Genomic DNA, 14,750 nt, shown 5'->3' with positions numbered 1-14,750 from the left:
ATTAATTGTTTAGGTATTTTAGAATAAGTTTGGCACAAGTAGGCTGCATCGATATTTTTATGTCTACACATTGAATAATACTGACGAATTTTATTTTGATTATCACAGGCCACATCGTCAAATATAAATAAGGAATGATCAAGAGCATGAGAGGGATCAATTACGTCATCATTATTGTCGTACGGAAAGTATTTTATTCCATTCACACGTGCCAACACCGATTTTAGTACTTGATATTTAGTTTGAAATAAAGATTTTGAATAAAGATAAACATTTTTAAATTTAAGTCCTCTTTCATTATAAATTAAAGAAAGCAATGCGTTCGTTTTTCCACATCCACTGGGCCCACAAAAAATTGCTCGAAATGAAGTTGGTAGTAGTTTTCCATGAATATGAGTTTTCGGTTTTTCAAAAAAATCTAAATTAACTATGGGTAGGGTTTCTTCTTGTTGCGTGCACTGCATTCTGACATAAACTGATGGTGAAAATAAAAAGAATTGTTTATAAACTTTTATAACCATCATCACTGTTAGAAAACATCAAACATACTTTACAACGTAAACTGCATGATTCTAGTGATGATGATGATGATGATGATGATGATGATGATGATGTTGATGTTGATGATGAATCATTTTTGATTAATTTTTCGAGTATACATCTACAAGTATCAGGTCCACACGTGGCGTTTGGATTCTACCAAGGACATGTCACATAATGAAGTCCGAATTTATCATTGTATACTTTTTCTGGTTTGTTGGTATGTGCTTCATGCATTTTGAACCAATAACTAAAGAAAATCTACTACAACATCACCTTAAATAGATCTGATGGAGAGAGGGTGATTAATAAAAAATTAAAAACTTTAGCATTTATTTATTTTTTCCACCCACTGGTGCAAAATTACACAGTTTACATTGCTACACATGTAATTTTTTTGATTAAAGTGATTAAAGCATTTTGGACGTTGTTTTTCAAACTTGGGTACTCCAACTTCATTTTCAACGTTTTTTATGATCAAGTCCGGTAATTCACTTGCACACACATATGTTAAATAAGTATGTTTTTGGCTCCCCTTCACATAAACCATTTTATAGTTTTTTAATACTTTAATTAAAATATCAGCAATGTCATCATAATTCACATATCCATATGAATAGCGTAGACCATGGAAATTTCGTTCTTCATACCTCACTTGACTTTTATTGGTTTGCGACAATGTGTCAAATTTTTTAGGCGGCTTTAGAAGGTAATGATTGGTTTGATGTCCGTTGAATATGGTAACTTCTTTGGGGTAAAAGGACCATTTTTGATTTTCATTTCTCAAGTTAAACCCTTGAATATCAACACAAACAATCGTCATCATGATTGTCGTCACATTAACATTACATCTTTAGTCTGTTAAATTATATACCACCCCCTCTACTTTTTAAGATAGACTTCGTACTATCTCACTAATAGGAAGATGTTCAAAGATGGTATCATGAATGATAATGCAATATGCTTTTGTATCTGCAGGAAAACCACTTGCGGCTTCAATATCAACCTTAAGATCAACAGTATTTGATTTCAACGATTGGTGCCTTTGGGAACAGTCAATGACGAACAAAGCTCGATTCTTAAAAGCTACATAATCTAACAAAGGTTGTTTGGGATGTGTAATATCATTTTTAAATCTACTCAAAAATTGTGAATAATTATAATGTGCATCAACAAATTTATTTTTTTCAAAGTTGAGCCTCATGCGTTCTGTAGGGTAATATTCTCCATTTAGCATAATACGTATATCTGATACATTTATATTCCCAAAATATTGCGGATCTTTTTTGATAGTATTTCTGATCCCCGTTTGAAATGCAATAATTACAAATCGAGGTGTTTCTACACTTGTACTTGTTTTCACACCCCAAATTTCTTTTGTAGCACCAACAGTCAGCTGGGGCAATTCATGATAATCCCATTTTCTGAACGATATAAACATTGGCTCATCTGTTTTTATTGATTTTAACAAATTTAATTTCAGGACATCATTAGGTGTAATAATGTCCACTTTTAGTGAGATATTTTCAATGTTTAATTCCCCTGCTATCGTAGGATCTTTTACATTAGTTGTATGCATACAGTCATCATCGTTCTTGTTCCTTACAAGACGTATAGTTTGTTTTCCAAAAGATGTTACTTGATGATCATTGAAAACACCAAACAGATGTTTTAGCGGAACACGTAGAATGAATGATCCATCAGTATTTACTATAGGATTTTGTGGAAAATTCCATCCTGCAATATCCAGGTGCTTTGAATCGTTGGGGTTATAACAGAGATAACCTCTGATTGTGCTCACAATACCAGGATCACGTACGGTCTCAATTTCTTTACCATTTAATTCATATGTGACAGAATCAAATAGAAATGCACCAACATTATTTACAAGAGATACACTTCCTTCTCCACTTTTTTTCTTGACACTACCTTCAATAATCAAGGCGGCATCGTACATTAAGGTCCATATGTCCGATTGATTTATTGAAATTTCAATGATGTCATTATTATTAAAAGTTTTCACATAAGGATAATATGTTCGAGTCTCAATCTTCTTAATGTTTTCATCAAATTGCGGTTTTCGATGAAAGTCGAACGTTTGGCTTAATGACATTATAACCTAACGATTTAAGAAACAATATATTCGCTGGAGTTAAACCCTTTGTCTTCGATGGTTGTCTTTTACAGACTGACTGCTGAACAACTGACATCGAACTTTTATAAGGACTTCGACTTGGATTGATAAACACCAAACCCATTATGACAGTTTCTTTAGTTCTAAACGCACAATTACTTCTTCTTTACGAAAATTGACAGGTTTGAAATCTTGGTTAAGTATGCTTAGTGTTATGTTTGGAATTTCTCGCTTATTAATTATGGGTAGATATACAAGATTCCTTGGTACTTCGTCTATTGCAAATCCTGGATTGACTTGCACAGCAAATTCGTAAATGGTATGAGAAAGCCTATGATTATGAAAAGCTCCTGTCGTTATATTACAATTAATTTGAATAGTTCTGACTTTTACTATGTCGACAGGTAGATCTGATTCGTGATGTTGATGTGGTGGTAGTGTACGTTTAGAAAACCCTAATATTCTACCAATACTATCCTCCTGTGTAAAATCGATTGCGTAATGTTCGCTTTTAATTTCACACTTAAGCGTATTGTGATTGGGTTTTAGTGAAAAATATTGGTTGTAGTCTTCTTTCTTCACAGAGTTTGGAATTATTTTTTGGATCAAGTATGATTCAATGTCGGAAATTTCATAAGATCCTGTTGGTATTGTTATTACTTTTGAATCTTTCTCCTCAGAGTAATAGAATTTATTTTCGCCCGGTTCAATATTTGGAATACTATTGTATGAATGAAACCCAATTAACGCTAAACCGTAATCGCAATCTGAATCAAGTTCTATAGGATTTGGGAAATCGATGGATAGCACGTGATTGTTACTTTTTAAAGAGAAGATGGTTGACATTATTCACATACAACATCTAAGATGTAACTGATTTATTTTATATATTTTACATATTTTTATACAAAAATTTCAAACATAAATGACCACAATTTACTTGATTGTAGTTTTGATATCGATCATTGTTGTAAAAAATTTCAACACTATTACCCAAATAACGTACAAGTTCTTGAGGCGGCTTTAGTGCCCCAAAACTATCAAAATAGGTAACATTGTTGTTCTTTTTTATGTAGGCCACCCAATGAGTTCCTGGATTTTTCTTGGTATCCAAATTGACTATTGCGCATTCATTTTTATTTGGTTTATTTAGTAATGTGTCACGCATAAAAACTCCTCTGAAATATGGTATTTTTAACATTTTTGCGAATTTTCTTATATCGATGTCGTAGAGGGCTCTGTTGGGTAGCTCTATAGGTAGTTTTTTGAGACCTGCTGTTTTTTCAAAAACAATCCGTATCCACCTCTATCATTCTTCTTCAAATAAAGACCTGATCCTTTTTTACCAATTTCTTCCATTGCTTTATTATGCCGACCTTGTTCATCTAATTTCTTTTTCGCATTCTTTGCATCAATCACTGTTTTTGCCACAGCACTAGCTCCCCCTATTAGTGAACCAAGACTTCCCAGTCCTGCCAATATAGGTAGAAGAGGTAAAATTCCTCCTTGCTTCGGTTTTATCGGTTCTTACGACCTCCCGCTTTTCTCACAGCTATACGACCTGTTTGGAGTGCCATCACTGCAGCTCTTCTCAATGCTGTTTTATTAGATAAATCTACATTTTCATTCCTTAGATCCTTTTTTATGTGGTCTACAATACCACGATTAAATGAAATAGTAGGATGATGACGATGAGTCTTTTTTCGAAGACCCATTCCAAGCTTTCTTTTCGTTTTCATGGCTGTTGTTACAAGCCAAGCTGCTGCTTTCTCTCCTAAACCGGCGTCTTTCGATTTAACCCTCTCCCAAGCCCGATTTTCTAAAATCCAATCTGCTCTGTGTCGCTCGTCTAAAGATTGATTTTTGGAATAGCTAATGTCGTGTTCTTTGCATGCAGCATCCAACTTATTTATACCAGAATCACCTTTCCGTAATCTTTTCTCCAATTTTGTGCCAGGACCACAGTAGCTTTTTTATTGAAAAATGAATAAAATCTTATAGAATATCTAAAGACTTACTTGTAGCCGGGTATGTGTAGTTCTAGAGGTAGTTTATTAATTAGAGAATTTACTACACCACGTCCACCTTTACGTTCGGGGACTAACATAACAATGAATACTTCGTATAAGTCTAGTGATATTTATAGAAGAGGGAGGGAATAAAGGCACATCATTTTAATTACAAGTTTTATTTATGTACTTTTGAACAAGATTGGGTGGTAAAAATATTTCCAGGTCCTTAATAAATCCATGTAGTCCTTGGTCGAACAAAGATTGACACAACCTCGCCACATCTGTTTGCTTATCGATGAATTGTTGACAAATTTCCATACCATTGCGATATTGCTTCTTCCATGATTTAATTAATGCATCCTCTTCTGTGAAGTCCACATCGTACACCTCAGCATATAGGAGATCATAGTAAGCATCACGAAATTCGGAATGGATACGTTTGATGGCGGAATTAAGATCTGTTGCCTTCACCCATTTGTCTTGACTGTACATTTGCCACATCCTACTACTCCAACTTGAAATGTAGGAATGAATGTTAATTTTCAATGTTGTAGGCTCTCATTTGTTTCCATTAAAAGTGATTTGTAGTGACCGTGTGGTAAAGTATCAGTGGAATCATTTAATAAAAATCTTTTATCATCAAAGTTGCTTAAACAAATTTTGTGCTGTTCGATACTGTAAACTTTGTGCGCAAATGATCGTATTGTACGTTGAGTCACCTCTTTAACCATGTTATTTTTTAAACAGTCTAGGTAGTCTTGAAAAGTGATTTTATTTTTGACAACACTAAATTTAACACCTTTTGATTTTTTGATACATTTTCCCCCTTTAATTTTGTACGCGTACATTTTAGATCTAAGTCCAATAAAATGACTCATCACATTGCTATTTAGCTCATCTTTCATCACCCCAGGGACCTTTTTGTTTACAAGAGGTATTGACCATTGATTGTTTAAAGGGTAATCACTTGTATCGAACATTTTAATATTTGCCTTAATTAAATCATGATAGATATCATCACATTGAAGTTCGTAGATAAGGCTGTCTGTGTCAGTATATAAAAGTTTGCAATTATTTTCATTAAACTTCTTTAACATGAATTCATAATGAAAATCATAGACACATACTTTGGAAATATCTAAAATAGACATACCAATGTACAATGGTTTATTGAATATAAGTTCAGTTTTTGCAAGCTCGATCGCGATAAGATTTTCATTAAAAATTGTACGATTTTGAAATCTGGGGCTGGATATTAAATTTTTTGCTCCGTATCTCCCTTCCCATTGCGATACCAATTTTACAATTCGATGTTTTCGGATATTTTCCATGGTTTTTCCAAACACTGCATTATTTGCCAATTTATAATTATTTTTTTCAAAAGTACTTTTGGCTTGTGCACGTAAATTTGTGTTTAGTTCGATATACGGTTTTAGCCATGGAGCTTGCTTGAAACTTAAAATTTTATGAATCTTTTTAACCACTAAACCATTATGTATCGCTTGTTTTAAATTCTGATAATGAAGAATGTAATTAGTTTTTTTATGTAGGGTGGTCATTAATTTAGAGATTTTTGAATTTGCTGGTTTTCGGTGTTCAGCACAAAAAGGTAAGTCTTTGTGCCGATCATGTATATGTTGCGGGTAGTCAAGATCGACTTCTAAAATGTAACCTGTGTTGGACTCGTTGGAAATATTTGTAACATCAAAATCAGTAACATCATCTAACCATTTAAATTCTCTATAGGGTAAATATTGCTGCATGGCCCACCCGTAAAGATTGTTGACATCCAAATACATTAGATATTTATTTGGTTTAGATGGATCATAATCGTCACCTAAATATTTATTATTTGCTTCCGAGTATCGATTGCAGCATTGATTTATGCCACCGCGAATACCTCTTTCCACAAATAATAACATATCAATATCTTTAAGAATTTCGAGTTTACATCCAGTGTATTTCAGCATACAATCCCATGTATAACCGGGTAAAGTGTAGTACCATGCGGGGTCCAAACCATACGTTTTATGCATTACTCGACGGAAATTTTCGAAAACATCGGCCAATAGTAAAATGTCAATTTTCATATACAAATCCAAGTATTCGCCCAAGTTGTTAATTTTGAATTGGGTCCAAACGTTTTGACCATGTTGATAACTTTCTTCGGAAATGTGCGAATCATTTAGTTTACTATAAAATTTTTCGATCGGTGGTAGACATGTTTCTGTTAATTTTTCAATTGAGTCGAGATAGTCGTATGGAAATACACCTTTGCGTGTGAGTAATTTGAAGGAATCCTTATCTAAGTCTTTAAATTCGCGTTTTAAATGTTGTAATTCATCTGCTTCTAAAGTCGATACTAATTCATCCAAGGATGCATTCATAAATCTGAGAGAATCAATGAACCTAAATTTTATATCAGTATTTTCATCTTTCAGCGTGAATGCAATGTACTTTTCTAGATTGATTGGCAAAAGTGTGATTTTTCCTAATTTTGAAATATCTTCAATGAGGAAATGACTATCATATCCCGATAAATTGTGGAAAACAATGGGAACCATAAATCGCTTTTTATAATTTAAATTACATATTGAATGAGCAAATCCTCTAAATATCGATGTAAAATGATCATGGTCTCTTACAATGTTTTTTTGTTGTCTATCTTCTTCGGTAAAACATTTCCCACATATATGACATAAAACAGCTGATTTAAAGCTTGGACTTGAACCCATAGGTTTAGCTTCGATTATTTTTTCTGAGACATTTCTTGCAATTTGTTTAAGCTTATTTGTAAACCACACAGCAACATTCTCACCACGATAAAAATCATAAAAGGACAGACTATCATCATAGTTACATTTTAGAAATAGTCCAACACTGCACGCTTTATGTTGTTGATACTTGAAGGTTTTGGATGTATTTTCACAAGTTTTTTCGATAGGTTGAAGCACAGACTCGAAATCGCAGTATAAAATAAATGGTAATGTCTGTTGATTGATATAATTTTGAAATTCTACATAATCATATTTTGGAAATGAAATTTTACTAAAATTTAATTTTTCACATTGCTCCGAATGCTCTTTAAAAGTATCCTCCTTCTTGAAATAATTAAGGCAACGATCACATAAATAGACTTTATGATTATTTTTGTTTAATTGATTTGAAACAAGTCGAGACAAGTTTTTAATCCAACAATAATGATACTTTATTTCGGTGTTATCCACATCGGCATTATCTGGAGCCTCATAATCATTTAATTTTGGAAAATAAACGTTTTGGACTTGGAGCAAATTTACATGTTTTTCTAATTTTTTTTCTGTCAGTCTTACTGGAGCTACAGTATAATACGATGCTTTTGATTTAGTTTGATTTAATTCCAAAACGTACACGTTAATTGAAACATTATTTAATTTTTCAAATTTAGAAATTTGATTAATACTGACAGGAAATTCGATTCCCTTCATATTTAATTTTGATGACCAATGCGGATACGAATTAATCTTATCAGCATTAATGTTTGTGGGGAATAAGGCTGAGATGACGCTCCAAGAAAAGCACTCGTTATCATTATAATTTTTGACATTAACACAAGCGTGTTTATTAGCAATTTGTTGTGGAAGTCTGATGAAAGATGAACCATTCCCAATTTCACATTTATTTATATTGATTTCCAACGAAATAATTTTATGTAATGCCCAACCCGAATCACGAAGTTGAAAGTTTTCCAGTTTACTTAAAATTTTATCACTTATGTAATTTTGAAACCAATCTTTAATATTTCGCCCTTGATCCAACAGTCCATTCCTGGTGTTAAACGATTTTTCTTCAATAATTTCACTACCATCGTTTGGATTGTTTTTAATAAATTCACCATGAAAACATGCGTTAATTTTAAGCAAAGTAAATTTTTTAAGCAATTTTTTAATGCGAGAATTAAAAACCGAAAATGCATCATTTAAAAACTGAACAATATCAATGTGACTTAAATTAAAAATTATTCCAGTTTGAACGCGTGACTTAAAAGCAGTTTTCAATTCTTCCCACTGAACCCTCTTTTGATGATTTATCTTCAATCCTCGACCACTGATACCATTATTTGCACACAAACGTTTAAGTATGACGTGAAAATGTTTTAATTTAATTAAATTGGAATTAAGCTTGAGTCGAGCACCAACACTCAATTTCAAGCTTTTAATAGTTTTCGAATAAAATTTAAAATAACTTTTAATTTGGTGGACCAAATATAAAGCACTTTGATGATCAAATTTTGTTGTCAAATTATCCAAATGCGTTTTAGTAGCCTGAACGATGTCGTTACTTACCACGATCACTTCATCAGCTTTGGAAGTCATGATAGGCCTAAGATAAAGTACAAATTCAGTACCAGATTTAGAAGCAAAAATTTATTCTTACCTTTTATTATCACTCTCACTACAACAAAATTATTTGTCTTATCGACTTAAGTTGATCACTCGTATAAACGGCGGAAAATGTTGAGCTGATTACTGTTCTATTAGCACCTTGACAGCAGCACTATCAATGGTCTGAGCTGATCACTTTGTTCATTATATAGACGGCGAAGAACGTCCGGTCTTATCAATGTTTGCGGTTTTTCCGAGAAACGCGAAAATCAGACCGGATGATTACACCCAAATAACGAATTATTTTGCATTTTTTTTCCGAGAAATTGCAATATTTTTTTTCCGAGAAATTCCAAAAATTTTTTCCGAGGACCGCACTCAAAACTTTTTGAAATTTTTGCTCACTCCAGCGCCCTCTATGATTGTCACCCAAACCGTCACCGCCATCTTGATCTGACACAACTGTCAAATTCAAAATTTCCGCCATTCCATAATGACATCTGTCAAAATTCTCGCCGCCAGCTGTCAAATTTCCACCGCCATCTGTCAAATTTTTAAATTTCCCGCCGTTTAGCCGCGCACGCGCAAATTGAACTGTTTATCGGCTCGCGGCGCCTCCAACCGGCTACACATTTCAATTTCCCGCCACCAGCTGTCAAATTCCCACCGCCATCTGTCAAATTTTTAAATCACCCGCCACCTGATTGGCAGATGACCAGCAATACGCCGGAAGAGCCGCCGACACCATCTGTGCGCCTGATTGGTAGATGACCAGCAATACATCACCGGACGGGCGCTCGAGATTACGACTTCCGCTGCAGAACCGGCTTTGTATCACTACTCGAAATCTACAAAATCATGACTTTTTACCAAGATTCAACGGCTGAATTGCAAGAAAACAGCTGAATTCTGCACGAAATCATCAAAATTCTTACAGAAAACCGCATATTTCGATGCAAAACGACGATTTCTCGCCGATTTTCGTTGTTTTCTGGCTTGAATTCGCAAAGAAGAGCACGAAATCTACAAAATCATGACTTTTTACCAAGATTCAACGGCTGAATTGCAAGAAAACAGCAGAATTCTGCACGAAATCATCAAAATTCTTACAGAAAACCGCATTTTTCGATGCAAAACGACGATTTCTCGCCGATTTTCGTTGTTTTCTGGCTTGAATTCGCAAAGAAGAGCACGAAATCTACAAAATCATGACTTTTTACCAAAATTCAACGGCTGAATTGCAAGAAAACAGCAGAATTCTGCACGAAATCATCAAAATTCTTACAGAAAACCGCATATTTCGATGCAAAACAACGATTTCTCGCCGATTTTCGTTGTTTTCTGGCTTGAATTCGCAAAGAAGAGCACGAAATCTACAAAATCATCACTTTTTACCAAGATTCTACGGCTGAATTGCAAGAAAACAGCAGAAATCTGCACGAAATCATCAAAATTCTTACAGAAAACCGCATATTTCGATGCAAAACGACGATTTCTCGCCGATTTTCGTTGTTTTCTGGCTTGAATTCGCAAAGAAGAGCACGAAATCTACAAAATCATGACTTTTTACCAAGATTCAACGGCTGAATTGCAAGAAAACAGCAGAATTCTGCACGAAATCATCAAAATTCTTAGAGAAAACCGCATATTTCGATGCAAAACGACGATTTCTCGCTGATTTACGTTGTTTTCTATCTTGAATTCGCAAAGAAGAGCACGAAATCTACACAATCAAGACTTTTTACCAAGATTCAACGGCTGAATTGCAAGAAAACAGCAGAATTCTGCACGAAATCGTCAAAATTCTAAGAGAAAACCTCATATTTCGATGCAAAACGACGATTTCTCGCCGATTTTCGTTGTTTTCTGGCTTGAATTCGCAAAAAAGAGCACGAAATCTGCAAAATCATCACTTTTTACCAAGATTCAACGGCTGAATTGCAAGAAAACAACAGAATTCGGCACGAAATCATCAAAATTCTTACAGAAAACCGCATATTTCGATGCAAAACGACGATTTCTCGCCGATTTTCGTTGTTTTCTGGCTTGAATTCGCAAAGAAGAACACGAAATCTACAAAATCATAACTTTTTACCAAGATTCAACGGCTGAATTGCAAGAAAACAGCAGAATTCTGCACGAAATCATCAAAATTCTTAGAGAAAACCGCATGTTTCGATGCAAAACGACGATTTCTCGCCGATTTTCGTTGTTTTCTGGCTTGAATTCGCAAAGAAGAGCACGAAATCTACAAAATCATCACTTTTTACCAAGGTTCAACGGCTGAATTGCAAGAAAACAGCAGAATTCTGCACGAAATCATCAAAATTCTTAGAGAAAACCGCATATTTCGATGCAAAACGACGATTTCTCGAAGATTTTCGTTGTTTTCTATCTTGAATTCGCAAAGAAGAGCACGGAATCTACAAAATCATGACTTTTTACCAAGATTCAACGGCTGAATTGCAAGAAAACAGCAGAATTCTGCACGAAATCATCAAAATTCTTACAGAAAACCGCATATTTCGATGCAAAACGACGATTTCTCGCCGATTTTCGTTGTTTTCTGGCTTGAATTCGCAAAGAAGAGCACGAAATCTACAAAATCATGACTTTTTACCAAGATTCAACGGCTGAATTGCAAGAAAACAGCAGAATTCTGCACGAAATCATCAAAATTCTTACAGAAAACCGCATTTTTCGATGCAAAACGACGATTTCTCGCCGATTTTCGTTGTTTTCTGGCTTGAATTCGCAAAGAAGAGCACGAAATCTACAAAATCATGACTTTTTACCAAGATTCAACGGCTGAATTGCAAGAAAACAGCAGAATTCTGCACGAAATCATCAAAATTCTTACAGAAAACCGCATATTTCGATGCAAAACAACGATTTCTCGCCGATTTTCGTTGTTTTCTGGCTTGAATTCGCAAAGAAGAGCACGAAATCTACAAAATCATCACTTTTTACCAAGATTCAACGGCTGAATTGCAAGAAAACAGCAGAATTCTGCACGAAATCATCAAAATTCTTACAGAAAACCGCATATTTCGATGCAAAACGACGATTTCTCGCCGATTTTCGTTGTTTTCTGGCATGAATTTGCAAAGAAGAGCACGAAATCTACAAAATCATGACTTTTTACCAAGATTCAACAGCTGAATTGCAAGAAAACAGCAGAATTCTGCACGAAATCATCAAAATTCTTACAGAAAACCGCATATTTCGATGCAAAACGACGATTTCTCGCCGATTTTCGTTGTTTTCTGGCTTGAATTCGCAAAGAAGAGCACGAAATCTACAAAATCATGACTTTTTACCAAGATTCAACGGCTGAATTGCAAGAAAACAGCAGAATTCTGCACGAAATCATCAAAATTCTTACAGAAAACCGCATTTTTCGATGCAAAACGACGATTTCTCGCCGATTTTCGTTGTTTTCTGGCTTGAATTCGCAAAGAAGAGCACGAAATCTACAAAATCATGACTTTTTACCAAGATTCAACGGCTGAATTGCAAGAAAACAGCAGAATTCAGCACGAAATCATCAAAATTCTTACAGAAAACTGCATATTTCGATGCAAAACGACGATTTCTCGCCGATTTTCGTTGTTTTCTGGCTTGAATTCGCAAAGAAGAGCACGAAATCTACAAAACCATGACTTTTTACCAAGATTCAACGGCTGAATTGCAAGAAAACCGCAAAATTCTGCACGAAATCATCAAAATTCTTACAGAAAACCGCATTTTTCGATGCAAATCGACGATTTCTCGCCGATTTTCGTTGTTTTCTGGCTTGAATTCGCAAAGAAGAGCACGAAATCTACAAAATCATGACTTTTTACCAAGATTCAACGGCTGAATTGCAAGAAAACAGCAGAATTCTGCACGAAATCATCAAAATTCTTACAGAAAACCGCATATTTCGATGCAAAACAACGATTTCTCGCCGATTTTCGTTATTTTCTGGCTTGAATTCGCAAAGAAGAGCACGAAATCTACAAAATCATCACTTTTTACCAAGATTCTACGGCTGAATTGCAAGAAAACAGCAGAATTCTGCACAAAATCATCAAAATTTTTACAGAAAACCGCATATTTCGATGCAAAACGACGCTTTCTCGCAGATTTTTGTTGTTTTCTGGCTTGAATTCGCAAAGAAGAGCACGAAATCTACAAAATCATGACTTTTTACCAAGATTCAACGGCTGAATTGCAAGAAAACAGCAGAATTCTGCACGAAATCATCAAAATTCTTAGAGAAAACTGCATATTTCGATGCAAAACAACGATTTCTCGCCGATTTTCGTTGTTTTCTATCTTGAATTCGCCAAGAAGAGCACGAAATCTACAAGATCATGACTTTTTACCAAGATTCAACGGCTGAATTGCAAGTAAACAGCAGAATTCTGCACGAAATCGTCAAAATTCTTAGAGAAAACCGCATATTTCGATGCAAAACGACGATTTCTCGCCGATTTTCGTTGTTTTCTGGCTTGAATTCGCAAAGAAGAACACAAAATCTACAAAATCATAACTTTTTACCAAGATTCAACTGCTGAATTGCAAGAAAACAGCAGAATTCTGCACGAAATCATCAAAATTCTTAGAGAAAACCGCATGTTTCGATGCAAAACGACGATTTCTCGCCGATTTTCGTTGTTTTCTGGCTTGAATTCGCAAAGAAGAGCACGAAATCTACAAAATCATCACTTTTTACCAAGATTCAACGGCTGAATTGCAAGAAAACAGCAGAATTCTGCACGAAATCATCAAAATTCTTAGAGAAAACCGCATATTTCGATGCAAAACGACGATTTCTCGAAGATTTTCGTTGTTTTCTTTCTTGAATTCGCAAAGAAGAGCACGGAATCTACAAAATCATGACTTTTTACCAAGATTCAACGGATGAATTGCAAGAAAACAGCAGAATTCTGCACGAAATCATCAAAATTCTTACAGAAAACCGCATATTTCGAGGCAAAACGACGATTTCTCGCCGATTTTCGTTGTTTTCTGGCTTGAATTCGCAAAGAAGAGCACGAAATCTACAAAATCATGACTTTTTACCAAGATTCAACGGCTGAATTGCAAGAAAACAGCAGAATTCTGCACGAAATCATCAAAATTCTTACAGAAAACCGCATTTTTCGATGCAAAACGACGATTTCTCGCCGATTTTCGTTGTTTTCTGGCTTGAATTCGCAAAGAAGAGCACGAAATCTACAAAATCATGACTTTTTACCAAGATTCAACGGCTGAATTGCAAGAAAACAGCAGAATTCTGCACGAAGTCATCAAAATTCTTACAGAAAACCGCATATTTCGATGCAAAACAACGATTTCTCGCCGATTTTCGTTGTTTTCTGGCTTGAATTCGCAAAGAAGAGCACGAAATCTACAAAATCATCACTTTTTACCAAGATTCAACGGCTGAATTGCAAGAAAATAGCAGAATTCTGCACGAAATCATCAAAATTCTTAGAGAAAACAGCATATTTCGATGCAAAACAACGATTTCTCGCCGATTTTCGTTGTTTTCTATCTTGAATTCGCCAAGAAGAGCACGAAATCTACAAGATCATGACTTTTTACCAAGATTCAACGGCTGAATTGCAAGAAAACAGCAGAATTCTGCACGAAATCATCAAAATTCTTACAGAAAACCGCATATTTCGATGCAAAACGACGATTTCTCGC

The 14,750-nt window shown here is 34.8% G+C and overlaps 1 protein-coding gene across 1 annotated transcript; it reads right to left on the bottom strand.

The window, feature by feature from the left end:
- Positions 1–6,804: 6,804 nt before the first annotated feature.
- On the bottom strand, positions 6,805–9,179 carry LOC148165950 (uncharacterized). The gene is made up of 3 exons (XM_088049570.1): positions 9,103–9,179; positions 7,332–9,048; positions 6,805–6,846 (listed from the first exon to the last, which is right to left on the bottom strand). Exons 2-3 carry the CDS (start codon positions 9,039–9,041, stop codon positions 6,805–6,807), a joined length of 1,752 nt encoding a protein of 583 aa, XP_087905696.1. The 5' UTR covers positions 9,042–9,048; positions 9,103–9,179.
- Positions 9,180–14,750: the final 5,571 nt, after the last annotated feature.

Source organism: Gnatocerus cornutus, unplaced genomic scaffold (genome assembly GCF_029298725.1).
Source record: "Gnatocerus cornutus isolate USDA-ARS CGAHR unplaced genomic scaffold, icGnaCorn1.1 ctg00000086.1, whole genome shotgun sequence".
NCBI classification, from domain to species: domain Eukaryota; kingdom Metazoa; phylum Arthropoda; class Insecta; order Coleoptera; family Tenebrionidae; genus Gnatocerus; species Gnatocerus cornutus.
The sequence above is the reverse complement of the archived record's forward strand: the minus strand, read 5'-3'. Positions and strand labels throughout refer to the sequence as shown.

Bases quoted from the DNA above. Each gene is read 5' to 3' on its own strand.
- LOC148165950 (XM_088049570.1), bottom strand. From the start codon at position 9,041: ATGACTTCCAAAGCTGATGAAGTGATCGTGGTAAGTAACGACATCGTT. The intron at 6,847-7,331 runs GTAAGAGACCAT...TTCCGAAGAAAG, and splicing joins ATAGACAACAAAAAAACATT to TTATCAACATGGTCAAAACG.